Source organism: Myxine glutinosa, chromosome 12 (genome assembly GCF_964187855.1).
Source record: "Myxine glutinosa chromosome 12, kmMyxGlut1.1, whole genome shotgun sequence".
Taxonomy (NCBI): domain Eukaryota; kingdom Metazoa; phylum Chordata; class Myxini; order Myxiniformes; family Myxinidae; genus Myxine; species Myxine glutinosa.
The window spans coordinates 79,720,757-79,744,427 of record NC_136272.1 but is presented as its reverse complement, the minus strand read 5'-3'; the positions used below and the strand labels follow the sequence as shown (position 1 = coordinate 79,744,427).

At 44.8% G+C, this 23,671-nt stretch overlaps 1 protein-coding gene across 1 annotated transcript; it reads right to left on the bottom strand.

Annotated features, from left to right (window-relative positions):
* Nucleotides 1–877: 877 nt before the first annotated feature.
* Nucleotides 878–22,949, bottom strand: SEC13 (SEC13 homolog, nuclear pore and COPII component). The gene is made up of 9 exons (XM_068131955.2): nt 22,730–22,949; nt 22,448–22,492; nt 19,488–19,603; nt 19,177–19,328; nt 17,323–17,456; nt 16,607–16,740; nt 4,417–4,537; nt 4,184–4,330; nt 878–1,274 (listed from the first exon to the last, which is right to left on the bottom strand). The coding sequence occupies exons 1-9, from the start codon at nt 22,730–22,732 to the stop codon at nt 1,167–1,169; spliced, it is 960 nt and encodes a 319-aa protein (XP_067988056.1). The 5' UTR covers nt 22,733–22,949; the 3' UTR covers nt 878–1,166.
* Nucleotides 22,950–23,671: the final 722 nt, after the last annotated feature.

The following is a 23,671-nucleotide window of genomic DNA, read 5'->3' as shown; positions in this document are numbered from 1 at the left end:
AAACCCCCTTAGACTTTGATTTTTAGTGCCGTGAACAAACTTCGGTAGATCATGTGGGATGAAGGTTGTGGTCAAGTTTCATCAAAATAGTGTGTAGTTTCAGGAGAAAAAGCAAATTCCTATTTTGGGGGTCAAACCTGGATCCACTTTGACCACGGTAAACCCCCATAGACCCCGGTTTTTTTTAATGCCATAAGCAAACTTTAGTCAACACAACAAATATCATTTGTGCCAAATTTGGTCACAATCCCATCAGCGGTTTCGGAGAAGTTTCACGTGTTTACTGAGTGATGGATGGACTGACGGACAAGGAGAACGCGTCATCGCATAAGCTCGCTCCCCTGAACTTCGTTCCAGGTGAGCTAAAAATGAGATCATATTGTTCTGTGCGTTCTGCAGGAAAAAGTAACAAGTGATGATATGCACGGATTTGCAGACAAGATGGCGCGTTTCCTGTGTGGTTTATCCACCTGTTCTACACCCGGGGAATTTTAAGTATTTGGGTGGGGAGGGGGTGTGAGGGAGTGGATAGAATCGAAGGAATCTGAAGGGGGTTGGTGAGGGGAGGAGGAGGGGCCGTGGGGATAGAAAGTGCAGTGGGGAAGATCCCTGGTCGCCCGGGTGAACCTGATTTTGGGGGTGAGGTTTGGAAGGGGTGGAGTTGTGAGGTGGTGGGGTGGGAGAAAGTCAAAATGCAAAACCATTCTGGAGGAATGGTCACACCTTCAGATACCTTCAGGTTAGATATCTTCAGACGTTCTCAAGTTATCACGGTAATGAAAACCCATCACGGAGGGACAGACGCATGGACGGACGGACAACCTGAAAAGATAATGACTCTGGCGAATTCGTTGGTGGAGGCATAAAAACACGAACATTTCATTGTCGTGGCTTTATTAAATACGTACATTGATTATTCGTCAAACAATGCCAGGATGCTATATCAAAACTAAATTATGAAGCAATCGGTTTGGACATTAAAAGGTTGGAGGACGAGGACAAAGTGGCACTTCGACAACACAGCGCCATGGAAAAAGATCCCATGAATGAGCCCTTTGCATCAAAAACCATCCATATATCGGAAAGATGTAAAAACGATTCAGTACTTTGTATAACCTCAACCAAAACGCTCCGATCAGTCGCAGCAGACCAATACATTCGTTAGGTCATTGCTCAGGACGGGTCTCGTCAGGTCCTGATGCGACTCCTTGGCCTTTGTTTACATCACTGACACACTTCCACTGTCCATCTGTGCTCTCCTTCCATAGGCTAACCTGAATGGGAGAAAGTTGGGGAAGGGACAATTCATGCTTTAACATAACCTTCGAGCAGGAAATGAGAACCCAAAAATAATGTCACAGTTCCATCGACAACACCTGTTTGTCACAGCTGATGAGACAGGTAAATATGTTTAATATCCAGTGATATAACTTGGTTCAACCAAGTGTGTGTGTGTGTATATATATATATATATATATAATGTTGTTTTTTTAATAAACAGGAAGTAAATTCCTGCGTGGGGCGAGTGTGAACAAATTCTGACAACCCGGGACTCGAACCACGGACCTCATCACTTACGCGGTGACAGCCCACTGAGCTATTGAGGATATCCTCAGAAAATTGCCACACTTAACACTGCGAGCTTTATTATGGCCGACGTCTTACGTGCCTGCTAGGCAGACCCCAGATGTCAGTGTAAGTATATGTGTGTATGTACGTGTATGCAAGTATATGTAGAAGTGCATTGGAGATTAACTCATCTACAATCATACACTGCAATTTATATTTTTTATATGTATATATAGATATATATATTCCTTCTTTTTTTTTCTTTTTAAGAAAGAAGGTGCTTCCAACCAGAAAGTAAAAAAAAAAAAAAATGAAAAACTAGATATACTCCGCAAATTTGAGCAAATAAGCAAGAGCAGTTTTACTGTTCTCCCCTATGCGCCGGTGCTCCTGCCTCACACCTAGCTCGGCTTCACGCTGTCGAAACCAAAGCTTTCAGAATTATTGGAATCTCCCGCGATGAAGCTATCTCTGAGGGCCTTTCACTCACTCACCGCAGGCAGGTAGGTGGTCTTTCTGTCTTCTACCGACTCCTCTCCGGCCTTGCACCCCCAGCTCTCTCTGTGCTCTGTCCCCCAAATATTCCTACAGGTCGCACAAGATCTGCCAGCAACCCTCTGATGGTTAAACTGCCGAAATCTCGGCTCTCTGCTCACCTTCACTCTTTCATTCCTCTTTTCTCCCGCCTCTGGAACAAACTCCCTCACTCCCTTCAATCCCACTCGTCCCTCCAGGTCTTTAAAACAGCTGTTCACCACCATCTCCTATCTTCCCCCATCCAAAACCTTGATCTTTTCTACCCCCACTAATTCACCCATGATCCACCTTGTTTGAAATTCCAACTTCTTTCCTGGAAGTCCTGGCAGTGTCCATACGTTTTATACCTCTCCCACCCCTCCCCCTTCCCATGCCAGCCCCCCCCCCCAATGCCCTCTTCCTCTCACAGATCTCTCGATGTCTCCATGTCTCTCGGTCCCTGCTCTCAAAATAATGTTGTGTTTGTGTCCTTCCTCCTCTCTCCCCATCTTGTCTACCGCTCCCGATGTTATATGTTTTATGTGTCGGTTTGTCTTTCTGTGTGATTAATGTTCGCTCTTTCACGAGCCTCGATCTTGTATACAAAAAAGAAAAAAAAAGCAGACCCGTTTCTCAGGCGATATTTCCCCCACTTCACAGCAGGCTTCTTCAGGCCAATAGACCACGAGCACCGGCACGTACTGGTTTTTATTCACCATGTGGCCGCTTCCGGTCATGTGACGGTGTTAAAGGTCAGATGGAGGAGTTTTTTTATTTAATTTTTGCACACCTCAAAAAATAAATGCAAAATAAGACACAAAATAAACGTCAAGGCACATCATTGATGGGTTGCTCTGCTCTTTTTTCTTTTTTACTCACACGTGATCTGGTGTTGTATGAGTGTGCTTGAAAATGTGTGTGTGTCTGTTGTTGTTGTTTTTTGTTGGGTTTCCAGGGCACAACCAAAGGTGGTTTCCCGTTCGGGTTGGATGTGAAAGGGTGTGGGTTGTGAGGTTGTTGGAGTTCCCATTGGTTGTTGTACACACGTGAGTGTTGTGTTTGGGATTGATCCATTACGTATGGAAATGGTACTTCCTGACCTCAAAGGATAACACATCAGCCATCAGTTAATTATGTTTTATTCGCAAATCGCCCCAAATTTGCAAGAAACAAACAGTGCCTGCCATGTACATATTTGTTCCCGCCAATGCAAACCACAGAAACCAGCAAGTACGTGTAATCAGGCTGAATATATGATATATGGAGTGTGACAAGCGCTCCTCCCGATCTCCATGCATGCGCAGACAATAGCATCTGCACAGCTCACACCATAGCATCCCCTCCAACCTGGAGGCTTCAGCCAGGCCACTCTATAATATGGAGATGTATATGGTGGTCATTGGTTAAATATGAAAACAGAGCCGCCTATCCGGATTTTGTGTCTATTTGCACTCATGAGGATGGCACACAGTTCTAAAATCGAACCAATGACCCCCACATCGGTGCTTAAATGGAAATTATACATCCTAGCCTCAAGGGCCACATCAGCCACAAATTATGTTTTATTCAACAATTGCCCCAAATTCGCAAGAAACAAACACATGCCTGCCACGCACATATTTGTTCCCGCCAATTCAAACCACAGAAACCAGCAAGTACGTGTGTGGAGATCAGGAGTAGTGCTCGTCACGCTCCATATATCTGATCTATTCGGCCCGATCGCACGTAATGTCCTGTCTTGCATGAAAAAGGTCTGTCAATAGATTCCTCCTTTCTGTCTAATATCTATACTTTTCTTTCCTTTGTGTAGCCCCCACTTCGAGTGGCCTTGTTGGCTTTGTGGCGGGCAAAATCCCAGAAAAAAAAAAAACTAAATAAATACCAAACAATGAAATTTCATGGATTAATTTAAAATAAGATTCATTTTTGTTTCTTCAACAAAACATGATCATTATAACACTTTTTATTTATTAAAATATGCCAATCCGACAATAACAATGTACAATTAAGTTTGCACAGTACGGTGTGTTTGTGTATTATACATCGAGATAGTTGGGTAACATGAGGGGTAACTGTGAAGTAAGTGAACCATGATCACCTTGTTGTCTCCACCAGACACTGCCAGGATATTTCCAGTAATGGACCAGCTCACGTGCCACACAACGTCGCCAAACTTGTGCAGTAGTTTAGGGGTCCAAGACCCCCCTGCAGGGTCATCACAGGTCCAGATAAACACACGCCCATCCTGCAGCACCAACCATACATCAGCATACATATACCATCGGCTTAAACAAAAATAATGCATATTTTGGGACGTTAGAAAGACCACACCTGTGAGCAGCTGGCTATGGTACCACTGGGAAGACCAATGGACGGTGCCCAAGCCACGTCTCTGACCCAGTCACTGTGCGCTTCCATCTTCTTCTCCTCCGCCCACTGCCCGTCCTCCTCACTGCAAGCATCATAAACAATATCGATCACATACACTTTGGCACTTTGTCTTCATGATGCTTCTGTGGGTGATTAAACACCATGCTGGCGTTTACCAGGCACCTTTGCAATCCTACGATTAGGCAAGACATTCCGTTCCTCATTGCGTTAAGCAAAACCAGCAATTGTCACCCCCACAGTGTCAAGTTGCTTTTTACAACCTTAATCATGAATCAAGAATGTCCCATGCCCACCCTCAACAATGGCAAAGTGCAAAACTTGAGTGCAAAATAAAAGACTGAAGCATTTGCTGCTGTCTTCTGCCAGAAGTGGCGAGGAGATGATCATTCTCGGCGTCATCATCATCATCATCATCAATGATACCAAGCTCTGGCCAAGTTGGTATACAGTACGTGGTAGCAAGAAATGGATGAGTACACGGGACACAGCAAAAGGTACAGGCCTGGAATCCTGGACAAAATCTCAGCTATAATAAGGAAAAATTGTACGATACTATACTAGCATCTGTCAGACAATAAAAAAGCCGGATACATGCAACATGGCCAATTACCACCGTATTTGCCAACTTCCAATCATGAGTGAAGTAATGGAAGTCTCAACAGAGTGCCATCATGCATCAATTACAAAGAAACCGGCCCACAGATGATCGGTTTGGTTCCGTCAGGACCATTCAACTCAACCTCTTCACAACCTCCATACCTCTTTACAACCTCCAGACCTATTTTCAACCTCCAAACCTCTTTTCAACCTCCAGACCTCTTTTCAACCTCCAGACCTCTTTTCAACCTCCAGACCTCTTTTCAACCTCCAGACCTCTTTTCAACCTCCAGACCTCTTTTCAACCTCCAGACCTCTTTTCAACCTCCAGACCTCTTTTCAACCTCCAGACCTCTTTTCAACCTCCAGACCTCCTTTCAACCTCCAGACCTCTTTTCAACCTCCAGACCTCCTTTCAACCTCCAGACCTCCTTTCAACCTCCAGACCTCTTTTCAACCTCCAGACCTCTTTTCAACCTCCAGACCTCTTTTCAACCTCCAGACCTCTTTTCAACCTCCAGACCTCTTTTCAACCTCCAGACCTCTTTTCAACCTCCAGACCTCTTTTCAACCTCCAGACCTCTTTTCAACCTCCAGACCTCTTTTCAACCTCCAGACCTCTTTTCAACCTCCAGACCTCTTTTCAACCTCCAGAACTCTTTTCAACCTCCAGAACTCTTTTCAACCTCCAGAACTCTTTTCAACCTCCAGAACTCTTTTCAACCTCCAGAACTCTTTTCAACCTCCAGAACTCTTTTCAACCTCCAGAACTCTTTTCAACCTCCAGAACTCTTTTCAACCTCCAGAACTCTTTTCAACCTCCAGAACTCTTTTCAACCTCCAGAACTCTTTTCAACCTCCAGAACTCTTTTCAACCTCCAGACCTCTTTTCAACCTCCAGAACTCTTTTCAACCTCCAGACCTCTTTTCAACCTCCAGACCTCTTTTCAACCTCCAGACCTCTTTTCAACCTCCAGACCTCTTTTCAACCTCCAGACCTCATTTAAACCTCCAGACCTCTTTTCAACCTCCAGACCTCTTTTCAACCTCCAGACCTCTTTTCAACCTCCAGACCTCTTTCCAACCTCCAGACCTCATTTAAACCTCCATACCTCTTTTCAACCTCCAGACCTCATTTAAACCTCCATACCTCTTTTCAACCTCCAGACCTCTTTGCCACCTTCTTCGTCCATGTTCTTTCCTGTACAATGCTTGCACTATCAATTGCTTGCAACTATTCCCCTTTTGAACATTTTGTTTTCCTTCCCCTTTTGATCACCTGTGCATTTGGATTGTCTGCTTGCTTTGTACATTAAAGGGCTTGAATATCACCGCATGACCCTGGATTTTACATTCATGTTCATTGTACATAATAAATTCCCCTCTTGTTAAACTCTTTCCGATCTGTCAGTGCGCCCGTCCTTTCCGCCATTAGTCCAGCACCGTCCACACCTAGTGTTAGTCTGGGAGATTATCATTTCCTAATTAATTGGCTCTCGTCCAAGTCCTGTGTGCACTAACCAGTTTCCACGCCACATTGAAATAAGATCTAGTCAAGATAAGATTAGTGCACAACCGAGAGTGTGTCTCCCAGTTGGGAGACCATGTAAGGTAAACAGTAATTAAACGAAGGACCCTGGACCAATGGACCATGAAGTTGACTAATTGGCATTTGCAGTTGCCTAGCAACCCGTCCAAGTTGCGCAGTAACTCCGTACCTGGTGGCCTCAGGTCCGGTAGTTCGAGAGGAATCGAGCAAACTCCCTCCTCCCTCATGGTAGACCCAAAACCCACAGCTGTAACATTTGACGTCACAAGTGGGATTGGACCCAGGGTACGCTTAACGCGCCTCAAAAATTAAGAGCCGTTCGTCAAAATTGCATTTAGGTATTTGTGAGGATGATGGCGGAACAACACGGGCAGATCCCGTTGGGCATTCCAGATGTAAATACAGAGGAAGAATTTATGATCCAGAACAAGGAGCTAGTAGAGGATGTGCCCACAGAGGTGGAGGATAACCCCCACCACAAACCCCACCCTCAGCCCCCAGAAAATGTGGCACCCATTGTACTAACGCGTGAGGCAGCGAGTCGGTGCAACCAGTCATGGAGCAATTAGCAGCAATTCTTGCATGACTATTGGAGGGAGGAAGCCTGGTGTTGGCTTAGCAGTTAGGGTGCCCGCTTGGGATCCTAGGATCCCGAGTTCGAATCCCGGTTGATCGCTGAATTAACGCCAGAGGGGTTGACTCAGCCTGTCATCCTTCCAAGGTCGGCAAATTGAGTACCAGTTCACTGGTAATTCCCTGTGTGTCGCAAGAGGCGACTAACAGGGTTGGTGGCAGGAAGGGCATACGGCTGTAAAACATTGCTTCAAAAAGGGGACGACGGTGCCCAAAAAATGCCAGCCCCCGCTCTGCGGGGCAAATGGCCTCTAAAGGCGGTTCTATTGGAGGGAGAGTGGAAGATGGAGGCTGAAGCGAGGACTCTGGAGGCAGAGGCTAGACTGGCAGACCTTGGCAATGACTCAAGTACAACGGAAGATGTGGCAAGCGTGCGTGGCGAGCAGTGCGTGATGGCGGCCGATGAGGCCATGGGTAATGTAGAGGGCAAAACGAGAACAGTGCCATTACAGGTAATGGGAGAGACAGGGCCACGAGAGATAATTCAAACAGAGCCGGGAAGTGAGGTGTGTGTGGTGTTTGTGTTGAGGATGAAAAAAATGGAGGGAGGTTAAGAGCAAGGGTGGGAAGGTTATTAGGTGGGGGAAATGTAGAGGAAATGTCACCATAGAGTACAAGGAGAGGGTGAGGGCTGGGTATGAACTTAGCGAAGTAGCAGACGGTTTGGAGAAGGATTGGAAGAAGCACGGAGAGGCATTTAGGGGAATTGCAGAAGTGTTGTGTGGAAGGGCGTTAGGAAAGGGTGCAGCGTCGAGGGATAGAAACCAGGTATGGTGGACGGAGGAAGTAGCGAACGCAGTTGGTGAAAAGGAAGTTAGGAAGAGGATACAGAAGATCAAGGAAAGAGGGAGGCAACTGGATGCAGGGTTGCTGCACCTGTATGGGAAGTAAAAGAAAGCAGCAAGGAGAGGTCTGGATAAGGCGATGAATGATATGGAAGAGAAGGTGTACAATAAGTTGGAAAAGGCTGCTAGGAGGAAGATGATCTATAAATTGGCTCATGACAGGGATGAGGATAGCAAGGACATGAATGGGAGGTGGTGATGAAGGATGGAGGCAGGAGGCCAGTGACAGAGAGGGGCACAGAATTTAAGGTGTGGGAAGGATATTTCAAAGAGCTGTTGAAGGGAGAAGGAAGCAAAGGCGAGCTGGAGCTACTGAGATATGTGGAGGGGAAAGTAGAGATGGTGGAGATCACAGAAGAGGAAGTGTGGATAGCATTGAAGAGGATAAAAAAGGGAAGAGTGCCAGGCATTGATGAGGTGTGTAGAGAGATAATTGCAGTGGGAGAAATCAGGTGGACAAAGAGGTTGGAGGACAGGGTTAATTGTGCCAATATGGAAGGCGGATGTTCAAGATCTGGGGATGGTGCTGGAGATCTGAGAAGAGCAGCAGAAGTTTAGAAAGGGTAGGGGAATGACAGATGGGATGTTCGCACTGATGAAGATTGTAGAAGATGGTAGACAGCTGGTGGAGAAGATGGTAGAGGTGCAAGGTGAAATGGCATTGGGATTTGTGGATCTGGCGAAAGCCTACGACACCGTCCCGAGAGAGATGGTGATGGCAATACTAAGATGGATGGGAGCACTGGAAGCAGAAGTGAGGTTGGTGGAAGGGATGCACAAGGGAACAAAGGGAAAAGTTTTGGCTGATCCTGGGATGTCAAAGGAGTTCAATGTGAACATCGGGTTGAGGCAGGGAAGCGCTCTCAGCCCACTCCTGTTTATTATGATGATGGAGCTGGTAAGCAGGAAGGTAAACATAAAAGATATTCTGGGGAGGATATTGTATGCGGATGATCTGGCTGTTGTGGTGATAAGTAAGTGGGAGATGCAGGAAGTACTGGGGGAGTGGAAGGAGGCATTTGAGAAACATGGGCTGAAAAAGTGCATGGAGAAGACAAGACAGAGGTGATGTGGGTTGTGCAGCAGATAAAATAAATTAATATCAGGTTAGAGAGGAAAGAGATCAGACAAGGAAATAAGTTTGAGTGTCTGGGTGGAACAGCAACGGGGTAAGTCATAGACGGGTCAATATACTGCCTGACCCCAAAAAAATTGCAAATTTTTGTTTTATGCTTATTTCTAGTAGTTTATGAAGTGGAAGACAACATATTAAAAGTTGGACAATTTTGACGCATGGGAAAGTCCCTCAGTGACGTCAGAAAACAAGATGGCTGCCGGCAGATAAAACGTAAAAAAATTGACTGATAATCATCAGAGACCATTCGCAATTTAAAGTAAATATTTGCACAAATATATGTTCTTTGATTGTTTCTGCCAGTCTATGACATGGAAAGCAACATATAAAAAATTGGACAATTTTGACACATGTGGAAGTACCATATGCCTTCTAGTCTTAGATTCCAGTTTCATCGTCCTCCTCCTCCTCCTCTATGTCTGGTTCAACACTCATATTGTCACAGTTGCTGTCCTGGCAATGTCCACATGCACTGGTGCACTCTAATCCATGCTTCCTACATGAACACCTTAGTGTTTTGTACCCCCCTGAACAGTTGCAGTGAATCATCTGAAGTAGTATGTCTGGAGCAGGGCTTTTGTCTGTCATCACTGGAACAAGTTTTCCTCCTTCTACCTTCCATCCCCACTCCGTTGGCTCCATTCCACAACAAAGGCCCATCCATTCCATTACCTGGTAATAGGTCCGCAGAGAATGAAACTTGCAGGCAGCGGATGTGGGTGGCAGTCTTTCAGGAGTGACAAATGCCTTAGCCCTTGCAACCTTTTTGCAGAGAATGTTGTATCTGATCGATGCCAATGAGTCGTTCTGATTTGCTTCAAACAATGCCACCATTGCTCTGCAGCCTGCAGTTTCAATAACATCCTGACTCTGCTGTGGTTTACAGAACACCTTTGAGCTGTCTATCAGTTCCTTTTCTTTCTTGATGATTCTTTGAAACCCTGACTTCTTTCCAATCCCAAAGACACGAGACGTTGCGTCACAGCCAGTTAATGCATGAAGGAACAATATATCTCTGCAGGCTGCATTTCCAAGTATCTGCTGAAGGACTTTGATATTGTAGACATTTGATTTTGCCTTGTCAGAACGGAAATAGAGTTCAATGCAGTTTGTCTCCACCATATAGAAGAGCAGGAGGAGAAGGAGATCTGTATCTTCTCCAATGAGGGTTGTAGATCTGGAAGCCGCATTTGCGACGGCCGCTTTTGCAATCTCAACATCAGCATCTCCCTCTGCTTGGATCACCTCACAGCCTTCCTTGTGCAACACCTCTATAATCAACAGTATCATTGCCTGCTTGTTTGACTCATTCGACAGAAAGTCCTCCTTTTTCCCAACAAATTTTGTTGACTCCGTAATGTTAACCTTGGTGGCATTCTTGTTTCTATTCCGACGTTGATGAGAACAGTCCTTTGTGCTTGGCCCAGCCTCATAACCATCAAACACAACAGTAGCTTTGCCATAGTGTCGTACTGTAAATGAGGCATATTCATCTGCAATGGAACTGTAGGTGAATCCCTCTGTCCACTTTAAGCGGTGAATAAGTGATCCCCCGTCAAGAACATAGTGATCTGTTCCTGGAACTGTCTGGTTGACAGCATTGTCAGATTTGGTTGTAGCATAATTCCTTATTGCCTCCGCCAACTGTGGTTTATCTGGCTGGCGCAGGATGTTTTTTGCCTCAAAAAGAGACATTGGGTATGGGCAGAGTTCATATTTCATCACTTCACCTATCTGGAGATCTCCCGTCTGTGACACCACTAAGAACCTCTGGAATAGTAACGCTGGATCTATTGTGCGGTCCTCAGCAACTTTGACTGCCCTGCTGAATGCAAGTGTCTTGGCTTTAGAACTCCTTTTGTGTGAATAGGAGTAAGCTGGGTGATCATCCATCTTCTTGACAATGTCACTACCTACTTTGAATAGGTCATGAACATTGACATCCTCATTTGCAGTAACCCCTGTGATGATATTGCGCAATGACTTGTCATCAGAAAATGGTGTGAAGCTGTCCAGTTTTTCGGCAACTTTGCCACGATCAGCTTCATCTCGACTCACCCTGGATGTTGTCAACTCCTTATGTTGTTCACTTGTTGAGTAGCTACTCGAGGTCAGTTCTTGCATAGCAAGGTTGTAGGAGGACGATATGGTTGAAGACAGAGTCCAAACTGCTCTCTGGTGCTCTGACATCCCACTTCCTCGAGTCAGCCCCCCTTGGCTTTTCAGTGAGCGCATTAATGTCTGTTCTATCACAAGATCAGAGCCTAGGCCAGCCCAGTATTGGTCACTGCGCCGGATTACATGATAACCAGATTGGAACTTCTGATGAACCTCAGGGTTGTCATCCTCTAACGCAAGCATCTTCTCGAGATAGAGTCGAGCTGACTTCAGGTAATTGGGATGGCCAGCAGCTGCAAATATCGGCAAGCAAGCTGATATGGCTTGGAGATGCATCTCCCAGGACCCCGTCCGATCAGCTGCCACAAGTGCCCTTGCAATTCCCAACATACGCTGGTAGTTGATCCAAAGTGCACTGGTTTTCGAGTCCTTTGCAAGTTTATTCCTTTCCTGATTCAATCTATTGTCAATGAAATGAATGCACTCTGATTGCAACACAGACTCTATAGTGTCACTTTCGACAGTCTCCAGGGAAATGTACAGTCGCTCCAGTTCTGCCACTTGTTCTTGAAACCCAGGGTCAACTTCCACAATCTTGCCAACAACCTGACGTGTAAGACACTGATCCACAAGCAAATGGCCACGAAAAGCACGTTGCACCGCCTTCCCACTCAGCATGTGCACAACAGCATTTTGACCATACACTGTTTCCAGGATCTCTTTCAGTCCACTTCCATCCATCAAACTTCCAATGGCACCCAACAAATTCATTAATGTGTGGAAGCTCCCAAGCAGTAGCACTGCATTATGGATTGGGTTATCAGCAGGAAGAGCATTCACTATCTCAGAGGCCTTCCAAAACAGCGGTTGGTCAAATGTGATGATTGCTGGCATGTTGTGTTTTGATGCAAGTTTGCTCAGGTAATCAAGAGTTGACAAGATGCAGGTTTTGTCACCTGGGTTCATATCAATCATTGGGAGAAACTGTATTGAGGCTTTCCCTGGGTGATCACACTCCTCATGCAGAAAGTGCATCATGCCTTGCCAATTTGGTGCACTCTTTTCGAAGCAAAATGACATCTCCCATAATATGTCAATTGGGCGATCACAAATTGATAACAAAGGGAGGGGCTGAAATTTGAGGTTGCGGTTGACGTGCTCTGCATAGCGGTAATCTATTATATTGATCTTCGTCAGTTCGACGAGCTTCCTGTCAGACATTTTCTTTCTAGATATGATGTGGCTAGATTGACGCCCTGGTGTAATAGCTGCTATCATGCCCATCCCATGAAAGGTACCCTTTCCATCCAACGTTATGATGTTGTGGTCCACATTGTCTCCAGCAAATAACAAGGATGTATCAAGAATGTCGGTGTCACCTCCAAACACATCCGGAGCAAGAGAAGAGGCTGCATTTACTTCAAACCGTTGCACTTCGGAGTAAGATGAGGAAAAGCCAAAGGTTGATAGACTATCTATCAAGAAACGAGACCTATACAAGTGATGCATTTGCACTGCAAGACCAAGCTGCAATGGTGCAATTACAGCCCTTGGACGCACTGCTTGGATGACTGCTTGTCCAATACCAGCAACCTCCCTAGATGTATCTTTCCCGACCAAAAGATGCTGCAGCAAGAATCGCAGGCTAGTTGGGACATACCCCAATGCAGCAGTAAGGCTTAGGTCTGCAGTAGTTGGGTATGTATCCCCATGTGGTGCAACTGTTGTTTTTATGTCACTTTTTATTAGTTTTGCAGCAGTCTGAAGAATTGCACGTTTTTGTGCTTCTTCATCATCTTCTCGTGGTGCATTGTAGTGGTCACGGAGGATCTGGGACATTTTTTCTCTGAATGTCACAATGTCTTTTAAGCCTCTACCCTCTGCCATGAATATAGATTCACCATATCGTTTTTTAAGCTGTTCCTTCATGTATTGGTTCCCATATGCATTGGATTCACTATCGCCCAGGTATTGTTCCATTCTAGCCACGAGGTCTGTAATTGTTAACTGTTCCTCATCATTGTCTTCAAGAAAAGAGCACACCTTATCGAAAGCCTCATTCTGGTCACTGTCCTTAGGCCTTCCCATTTTTCGTCTCTTGTTTGACTCAGTCGGCTTGAACCGTTGTGGAATGTCTCGCATTGTGCGGAAATTAATGTTGCAGGACTTGTGGTACACACAGTCAGCTGCATGGAGATCACCCTCAAAATATTCAATGCGGCCTTGAACAGCAAGGGCCCATTCATCGCTCCTTGTTTTGCAATGAACTGATATAGTTTTAACAAATGCGTCAGTCTTCACGTAGCCAAAACTGGCTGTTTCTGCATGGCCTCGCTTTGGGCCCTCTTCCTTAACTTCAGTGCCGCAGAAAAGGCAATGTGTTTTACTGTCATATGGTCCCAGGGAAATGCGAGCACTCCTCTTGACTGATGGACCTGATTCCGCATGATCCTTCTTGGTTAAAGCAATGTCCTTTTTGTTTATGTGATTCACTCGGCATGATTTGTGAACACTGGTACCAGCTAGAATTCTGATGTCAACACCCCTTTCGGCACTTGCACGGTTGATGCCTTCTGCTCCTTTCTCACGAACTGATACTGTTTCCTCACAGTCCAATCCCCTTTGGCATAAAGGGCAGGTCTCTTTACCATATAAAGAGTTCATTTTCTATCTCTGAAAATACAAAAATGAGATCTTTTAGAAGCATGCAGTCAATTTACATTGGCCATATACATTGAATGCCATCAGAGCATTCTCCGCCCCTGAAACTGAGATATTTATGTAAGATATATATTAGGAGGAAACATACTATGGAATAATCTGCATAGTGGTCATCCCATTGCTTTCTGCATCTGAAATGAATTATATACAAGGGCTCTGTTGCTTAGTCACAAGGTGCACCAGGAAAAGATATGTATAGTCCAGAAGAAAAACATACTGATAGAACCCCCCCCCCTTCCCCCAATCAACTGGTCCCATTCCTATTAAATAAATATGCATCCCCACAACTCTAGAACCTGGAAAATAAATACCATCATACACTACAGTTGTAGGAGTACAAAATACATGTAGAATATATGGGGCAATTGTATGCATAGGCCTACCTGTCTTTTTGCTACTGCCTTGGCCTTGGTTGTATTGTACTGTATCTCCTTGGTTGTATTGTATTGTATCTCCAATGTTTACCATACAACGTTGTCCAATTGAGTCCTAATTAGGTGTAATTAACTCATTCATGTGGAGTTGTTACTCAGTCAAGCTGCACAACTACCAGTGAGGAATTAGGTCATTAGCCTACATGCTGGGAGGTCATATTGTTAAAGACATGTGTCAGGTAGCAGATGTAAACATTGTTAAAGACACGAAACAAGTGTTATAAAATGTTGCCTTTGCAGCTGGTCTCAGTGGAACAAATTAATTTATATAAACAAAAAGAAACAAAAATAAAAAACCAAAGACGTTTTCGACGTAGTGAATCGTGCATGGTTTTGTGACATTTTTATCATGTCAAAAATTTTTACTTTCCCATGGTCCATTTATGTCCAACTTTTGATATGTTCCTAAGTAAGTCTTAAAATATAAGGAAATGCAATAAAACTAAAATTTGCAATTTTTTTGGGGTACGGCTGTTCTGGTTGTATATTGACCCGTCTATCAGAGGCGTAGGTGCGGAGGCGGATTCAGGTGGGTGCGAATGCATGGAGGAGAGTGGAGGGTGTAATGGAAGACAGAAAGATTTCAAGAAGATTGAAAGGAAAGGTTCTGATGTCGTGTGTAACGCCGGCCTACCTTTACCGTCTGGAGACGGTGGCACTGAAAGAGAAACAACAACAGAGGCTGTAGGTTTGCGAGAAATGGGTCAGGAGGATTGCGGGAGTGAAGAGGGTGGATAGAAGAATGGATGAACTGAGGGAGGAGATTGGTGTGCAGATGAGCTTGATGGGGAGATTTGTGTGCAGATGAGCTTGACGGGGAGATTGGTGAAATGCCGGTTGAGATGGGCTGGACATTTGGTGCAGATGGGGGAAGAAAAAAATTGCAAAGAGAGCGGATAGGTTAAGGGAACAAGGTAAGAGGAAAAGATGTAGACCGCGGTTGAGATGGGAGGATTGTGTGAAGAGAGATTTCAGTAAGGTGGGGGTGGTTTGAGAGTGGAGAGAGTTGGCTGAGAAAAGAGGGGAGTGGAGGAGTATCGTCGTCAAGGCAACGCAAGAGCTTGGTGCCATCAGACCTCACCCCTCATAAAGGGAAGAGGAGGAGAACAAGAAATCTATGCACAGCTCGTGATGTGGGATCCCAGGTTCTGTGTTAATTTGCCCATAGTCTTGTGATGTCCTTGTAATCAATGCAAAGTGCACTTATGTCTCCGCATATCATTGTGGATACAAGCACTTTCATGAGCCTTTTTTTTTTTTTTTTTTTTGTATACAAGATCGAGGCTCGTGAAAGAGCGAACATTAATCACACAGAAAGACAAACAGACACATAAAACAAATAACATCGGGAGCGGTAGACAAGATGGGGAGAGAGGGGGAAGGACACAAACACAACATTTGAGAGCAGGGACCGAGAGACATGGAGACATCGAGAGATCTGTGGGAGGGAGGCATGTGAAGGGGGGGGGGGGGGGGGTGGAAGAGGTATAAACATATGGACACTGCCAGGATTTCCAGGAAAGAAGTTGGAATTTCAAACAGGGTGGATCTGGGGTGAATTAGTGGGGGTAGAAAAGATCAAGGTTTTGGATGGGGGAAGATAAGAGATGGTGGTGAACAGCTGTTTTAAAGACCTGGAGGGAGGAGAGGGATTGAAGGGAGTGTGGGAGTTTGTTCCAGAGGCGGGAGAAAAGAGGAATGAAAGAGTGAAGGTGAGCAGAGAGCCGAGATTTCGGCAGTTTAACCATCAGAGGGTTGCTGGCAGATCTTGTGCGACCTGTAGGAATATTTGGGGGACAGAGCACAGAGAGAGCTGGGGGAGCAAGGCCGGAGAGGAGTCGGTAGAAGACAGAAAGACCACCTACCTGCCTGCGGTGAGTGAGTAAGCCATAGGCGGGTGGATTGGATTAGAGCAATCAAGGTGCCATCACCAACGAATGGTTCGCCTGAAATGGTTTGCTCGGCCATTTATGACAGGCAGGGTTCTCATTGTCGCTTGGTTTTTAAAGGCACAGTCACGCGCAAATTAACATGCACAGAGACCTGCCTTAGAGACAAATGCAGAGAAAAAAAAGAATAAAATAAAAGTCAATCTCACCGCCAAATCTTAATAAGGTTGTCACAGCCACCCGACACAAAGCGTTTTACTGGTGTTGATTTTGGTCCTGATGGGGCATCCAAAAGTGTTCCAGGGATCACAGCGGGAGCCCAGCTCACAGCATTGCAGCCAATCTGCCAAACAAAAGCACACACACACACCAAAGCAGAGCTTTAAAAAACTAGAGCTTCCAGGGAAGCAGAACTCAACTGAACAACTTTAAAGTCCTAAATTCTTGTGCTTTTCTTAAGAGCTGAAAAAAATATGCCGGCCTATGGCGGCCATTTTGTGACAGATCGGGTTGACATGCGATAGCAACCTACCTTGTGTGGTAAGAGTCTCACACACCAAGTTTGATCAAAATCCATAAATATTTGTGGACGTTAAAGTCTTAACGTCGTTTCGGAGCTGAAAACAATATGGCGGCCTATGGCGGCCATTTTGTGACGGATCGGGTTGGAATGCAATAGCAACCTACCTTGTGTGGTAACGACAGACGACGGACGACGGAGGGTTCAGTATGCGATGAACTCAACTGGACGGTAGTCCAGTTGAGTTAATAATAATTACAATTAGAATTTCAAAGCATACTTTAACACCACCTTGAGCAGTCCTTAAAACACCTGACATGGTTTAACCCTGAGTCAATAAGCTGTTGGTGAAAGCAATGGCTGGGAAGGAAAGAAGGATTCGTGGGTTTCAAGAATATGACTCACAGTGTGGGCATTGCTGATTTTGTTTGGCTCCCAGGTTCCATCACCAAGGCAAGAGAGCACTGAAATTGAACCATCCGAGCTGCCACAGGCCAGGAGTAGTCCAAACTCATGAGAAGCCCAGGAGACAGAATTAACTGAGAAGTACCAGCACACGCAACGCACCGTCAAGATTACATTTCAGCAAAACTTGCCGAGGACGTTTTCAGGTGTCTCAATTTTCCACCACTGCGCAATCATTTAACAGGTGAGATAAAGTCCACATCACAGACCATAAATGGAATGGGGGAGGGGTGACCACCAAAAAAATGACAGAGCGGACTATGGAGGCATTCAATGTACGTATAAAAGTGAGATGCAAGAAAAGCATAGAGTGAGGCGGAGGTGGAAATGAAAGAAAAAAAAACCAAACAAAAGTCATCAAAACGAGGTGACGTGTGGTGGTGGTTTGCTAAGAAATTGATGCAGTAGAAACGGGGGAGGGTGGCATAACTGGACCCGCGAACCTACGCATCACAACATTTACAAAAGCGTTCCTGGAAGGAATCAATATCAGATGGGGAGAAAATGAGACACCAACCCTTGAACACCACAGCAGATTGAAGACCATGCAATGAGCATGTGTGGTCTTGCAAAGCTCTACAGTACTTGGGCAGCTGTAAATACAGCCACTGACCTTGCAAGCTGAGCTACAACGGAACTCAGCAGAGCATATACCTCTGACAGGCTGAACAGTTTACTTTTTGTATCCCACCAATAGGCCGGATCTCGGGATCTGGATTAGGTCCTTAACCAAAATCTAATCGGCTTGTTCTTGCCACCTAACCAACTCAACCACCAAGTTTCGTCTGAATCCGTCCATAACTTTTTGAGATATCCTGCTCTTACACAGACAGACAAACAGAAAGGGGTGAAAACATAACCTCCGCCCACCTTCGGTGACGGACATAATGAAGACATGATCAGAGAAGCCAAGTGGGGCTGAAGAGGAGCAAAGCGCTGGGGATCCGTCACACACGTCAGTGAAGATCCAAGTTGGAAAATTTACTTTAGTCAGGTCTGATGCTTCACAGAAGGCCTTGGCAGCTGTGCCATGAGATGATGTAGCATTTCCAATGCGGTGGCAATTGAAGTTACCACATATGAAAAAAATCATTGTTGTGGGCATTTACCAATGGGTCAATGTTTGATAAAAGCGAGGAGTATTATATTGTCATCATCATAAGGAGAGTGGTACACGACACAGAGGAACAGCAAGTGGTAATGTAAGCAGGTATAGAAACATATTACTCAAGATGGCGAGGAGGGGTTAGGAGAGTGCTGCCTGCGGTTAATCCATTTTCTGACAAAAACAGCAATGCCACCACCATGCAAGAGGAGGGCCTAGTCAGGCGTCGATACATAATAATCGTGAATGTACTGCTAATGGAACGTCTCCATAAAGTTGACAAATCTGGAACATTAACAGAAACCTATAAGGAGACATTATCTGTAACGTCACACGAGAGCAATCTGATGTTGGAAGCACACATTTGTAAAGGTGCAGGATAAATAGCTACTGGGGGAATGGAAGCACAAGGGCGAGGAGACAGGTGAGAAGCAGGAATGATAAAATAGTGAAGGTAGAGAGAGGGGAAAGGGAAACAAGAGGTGGTAAAAGTGGTGAGGAGAAAGAAAGAGGAATGGCAACAACATGGTGGGATGAACTCAGGAGCAAAGGCAAGTCAAGGTGGTGGTCAGCCACAATAAAATTGTCTCGTCACTAGCCATAAAAAACAGCAGTGGACACATATTCAAGACATCACTGTTACTCATGGAAGGTGGACCTGAAACACACATACACACACGTACACACACCTGAGGAGTCATGGCCATCGTATTCATACAGTCGGTCCCATGTGCCTCCTTCTTCTTTCCAGATGATCACTTTACGGTCGTATGAACACGATGCCAGAACATTTCCAAACATAGGGTGTGCCCAAGCCACCTGCCACACCGGCCCTTCGTGCCTTCATGGATGGAATGCAGGTGATACCAAAGTTAAAATAACTTCAATACACCTCCACGCCAAAAGAATTATAAAAACGGAAGTTGATTAAGAATTGCAGTAATGCATACAGGTAGAAACACTAACTTACAAGTTAGATGATTAAGATTCATGTACCCACCCTCGCAGATCTGCAGCAAGGATCTGGCTGCCGTTTTTTATGTCAAAGATTTTGACCGAGCGATCGGAGGAGCACGTGGCGAGGCGTGTACCGTAATAATCCATCTGCGCGTCATGCTACATGCAAAGGTGGAAAATGTCATCATCAGTAAAAATTGACTTCAGTTGAACCAAAATCGGCTTGAGTTAAATTGGTCGAGTAAAATAGACTTTCAGTGAGCCAAATAAACTCCTTGCTGCAACAAATTTCTTAGCACTGCTTATTGATTAGACATTATCAAAGAAAATGAACGCTTTGCCTCTAATTGCATGTCAAAAACATCTATTTGATTTTGGTGTTCCTGCTTGGTGTTCCCACATGGGGTGGCAGGATAGCCAGGAGGTACACACACCAAGAGGTGTACACACACTCACAACTGAGCTGTTTAATCCGAGCTTGATTCTCGACCCAGTTACAAAGTGTCACCCTAGCGTTTCACACGCAGGGCAATGCGTCGATATGTGCGCCGTACATCGAGGGGGCGTTGGGTCGGAGATCTACCAGCGGTGAACAGATCTACCAGTGGTGGATGTTAGATACCTCGGCATCTTGCACGAAGAGTAGGAAAGTCACCACCGGGCACTCTGAACAATTTTTTTTTAAATCCTGCCCTGACTGCCTGCTGGGAAGGCAATGGCAAACCACCCAGCATGACCTTTACGCAGGAACTGCTTGGGCAGCACCGATGCTCTGTAAAGAGTATGATTGGTTCATAAAAATCATCATCAATTTTCAATGAACCATCATGAAAACACCAAGGGTCAATTTACCCTCAGCAGCAGAGTGATTGTAACATTTTAGCAATCAACAAGAAAATAACAAAGTCCAGCGATTACAACCTTCTCTATACTACGTACTCGGATCCATTTGGTTGTCAATCTTTCTCAAATGTTGTACCGAATGTTCAATCCGAGCCGAATTAATAATCAGAAGTTACACAATTTTTTTCTGAGCCATTCAAGATAGTCTCAGGCCTGCTCCAAAAAGCCTACAAAAGTATGTCGGTCAACCACAAAGATGTCAATTAAGACAATCTTGCAAGAAACGTGTATAAGGGTCCATTACAGAAAAGTGCGAATAAATCGCTCATCATATCTACAAGGGTAAATTGTCATGTTAGTACAACTAGAGAAGAACCTGGTCCATCTTTACAGACGGGATGATCCCCTCCAGAATTACGGACGGGATTTTTCCCCCAGAATTACGGACGGGATTATTCCCCCAGAATTATGGATGGGAATATTCCCCTTATTTTATTATTTTATTTATTCATTTATTATTTTATTTATTATTTTATTATTTTATTTATCAAGGAAGCAGAGGGGTACTAGCTCTGATGTCATCCCAGTGTTTCACAGGCAGGGTGATTCATCAATGTGTGTGCCGTCCCTCGGATGGACATTAAACTGGGTGTTCCATATGCCGATATTAATTAGTGGATGTTAAAGATCCCATGGTGTTCTTCGCGAAGAGTAGGGCGAGTTCCCTTAACAAGTTACAATTTCATGCTCTAACCTACAGGGGGCGCTACATCAGCGACAAAGCTGCACCCCCAGCCAACGATGTAGCACAGCAGCCTTGTGCTACATATGAAGAAGAATAAGACTAGCTTTAAAACAACTGAACTTTGAAAACATATCATCCGATCTTTTGTGATGTCATCAACTGCTTTACATATATAAAACATAGGGGCAATACCCCATGGCGCTCACCTAGTAGAATAAACAGTATACTACACAAACTAAAGGTATTTTAAACCAATTTCAATGGTTGCTAGAAGACAGGGCAGCATTTAGAATCATATAAACATAATCATAAGACTTTAAACAAACAAACAAAAAAATACCTATTTTGGGAACACCACCCCCTCCCCCCCCCCCCCCCCCTAACCACTTCCTCCCCCCCAACCCTCCCCGCCAAACCCTCCTCCCACCCTGACATTTCATTAAAATAGTGTGTAAGTTCTGAGAAAAAAGCAAATACCTATTTTGGGGGGCAAGCCCCCCTTAGATCAACCAAAGGGGCAGATTTTTTGAATGCCGTGAACAAACTTTAGTCACAACACAACAAACATAATTTGTGCCAAATTTGGCCGCAATCCCATCCGCGGTTTCGGAGAAGAAGTTTCAAGTGTTCATGGACGGACTGACTGACTGACTGTCTGACGGACGACGCACCATCGCATAAGCTCCCCTGAATTTCGTTCCAGGTGAGATAACTAGGACGGCACTCAGTAGAGGGCAAACTTCCACCAGGCTGAACAGTTTGGGTTTTGTATCCCACTGGTAGGTAGGATTTGAATTCGGACCTGAATAAACATCGAATATGCTTATTCTTGTCGCATAATTAACTCATCCACAACTTTTTGAAACACTGTATGTAGTTTTTGGTATGTATATACAGTGAATATACCCAAATACTGGACATATGTATATAAAGTGTAAAACACTGTCTATACATAATCGTTTTTGGCCCCATCTCTCAATGGCGAAGAATGACTTAACAAATTCTCGGATCCGGATCTTCACCAAAATCTCATCGATTCTTCCTCGTCACACAACCAACGTGTCCACTAACTTTCGCCCGAATCCGCCCACAACCTTTTGAGATATCCTGCTCACAGACAGACAGATCTTCGGTGGCGTAGGTATTAATTAATTAATTAATTGGACGGTGATGCAGCTCATGCACGACGGTCCCAATGGACAATTCTTGATTTATTTATTTATTTATTTACATCCATTGAAAGACCTTTTCAGTCACTGAGTGAACCAGTGTATCAGAGGCAGAGTTTTGCAAACAATTATTTCAAACATCCATTGGGGCAAATTTAAATCTATTCTCTTAACATTTAAGTGTGGCCTTCCTTGTGCACCTGTTCACCTCCAAAACTCGTTCCAACTTTATTAACTTATACTCACAATCATGTCTTCATGGGAAGTGTCAACCGTGTTCACAACAGAAACCTAAAGGGAACACAAACCATTCAGACTGGACCAATCATAGCCCTTTATTTCATCGCACGGTGTCAGAACTGCAATTTGATCGAAAAAGAGGGAAATGTTAAAAAGGTAAAAAAGGTTAAACTTTAAATAAATAAATAAAACTCGGGATCTTTAAACTTGGCAAAGCAAAGGCGCCATGAACGTGGCAACGCCATTCAAATGGGCCGACGGGCTCATAAGCCTGCGATCTCTTCGTACCATGCTGATGACTTGGGTCCCGCACACAATGGTCGTCACGGTAAAGGCCCACTGGACTCCAACACACAGCACCGGGCCACAAATACAACTGGTCTTGGCTGGAGACTAGACGTGGCAAAACTACACTTTAGCCCGGAAGTGGATACCGATCCCAATGAATTACGAATGATCTTCTTCCTCTTCTCCACATGATATTTTTCTTTATCGTCATCCCGATTGTTGGACAGTTAAAAAAAAAAATCGCCAAATTAAACTTATTTAAACCCGATTTTTGTATTGGTTTAAAAATAACTGACAGAACAATCTCGCACATTTGTCGGAAAGTTAAAAACAAAAGACGATGAATTTGCTTTGTTAATACACCGCCTACAAGTTTCAAGGAGAAAATATTATTTCGCGACTTCCTTTAGCCGACAACAAAAAGGTCGTTGTGTATGCATTAAGGCCATCTATATATTACGTACGGAAATATTGTCCCTGTTTGCATAATACATGTCCGTACTCGGTACCATGTACTGCGCACTGGTTCGAATTCGAACCACCCTCCATCCTCCATCCTCCATCCTCCATCCTCCATCCTCCATCCTCCATCCTCCATCCTCCATCCTCCATCCTCCATCCTCCATCCTCCATCCTCCATCCTCCATCCTCCATCCTCCATACAAGGTACGCATCGGAATGTCTCCCCGACTTTATACACACTCACAACGTATATATATGCATTTAATTTACCATACTCCGCCCCTTCCGATTCCCTCCCCAGCACAACGTCATCGCCGTCATTCACCTGATCGTCGTCACCTGGTGTTGGCCTAATGGTTAGGGCGGCGGGCTTTGGATCGAACTTTAGCGGGCTTTTGGATTTTGGAGTTCGCATCCCGTTGAACGAACGCCAGGTGGGGTTGACTCAGCCTGCTCATTCTTCCTTGGTCGGAAAAATGA

Bases quoted from the DNA above. Each gene is read 5' to 3' on its own strand.
- SEC13 (XM_068131955.2), bottom strand. The intron at 19,329-19,487 runs GTGGGTACATGA...CCATCCATGAAG, and splicing joins CTTGCTGCAGATCTGCGAGG to GCACGAAGGGCCGGTGTGGC. The intron at 1,275-4,183 runs GTGATCATGGTT...TCTCCCATTCAG, and splicing joins TGTCTGGTGGAGACAACAAG to GTTAGCCTATGGAAGGAGAG.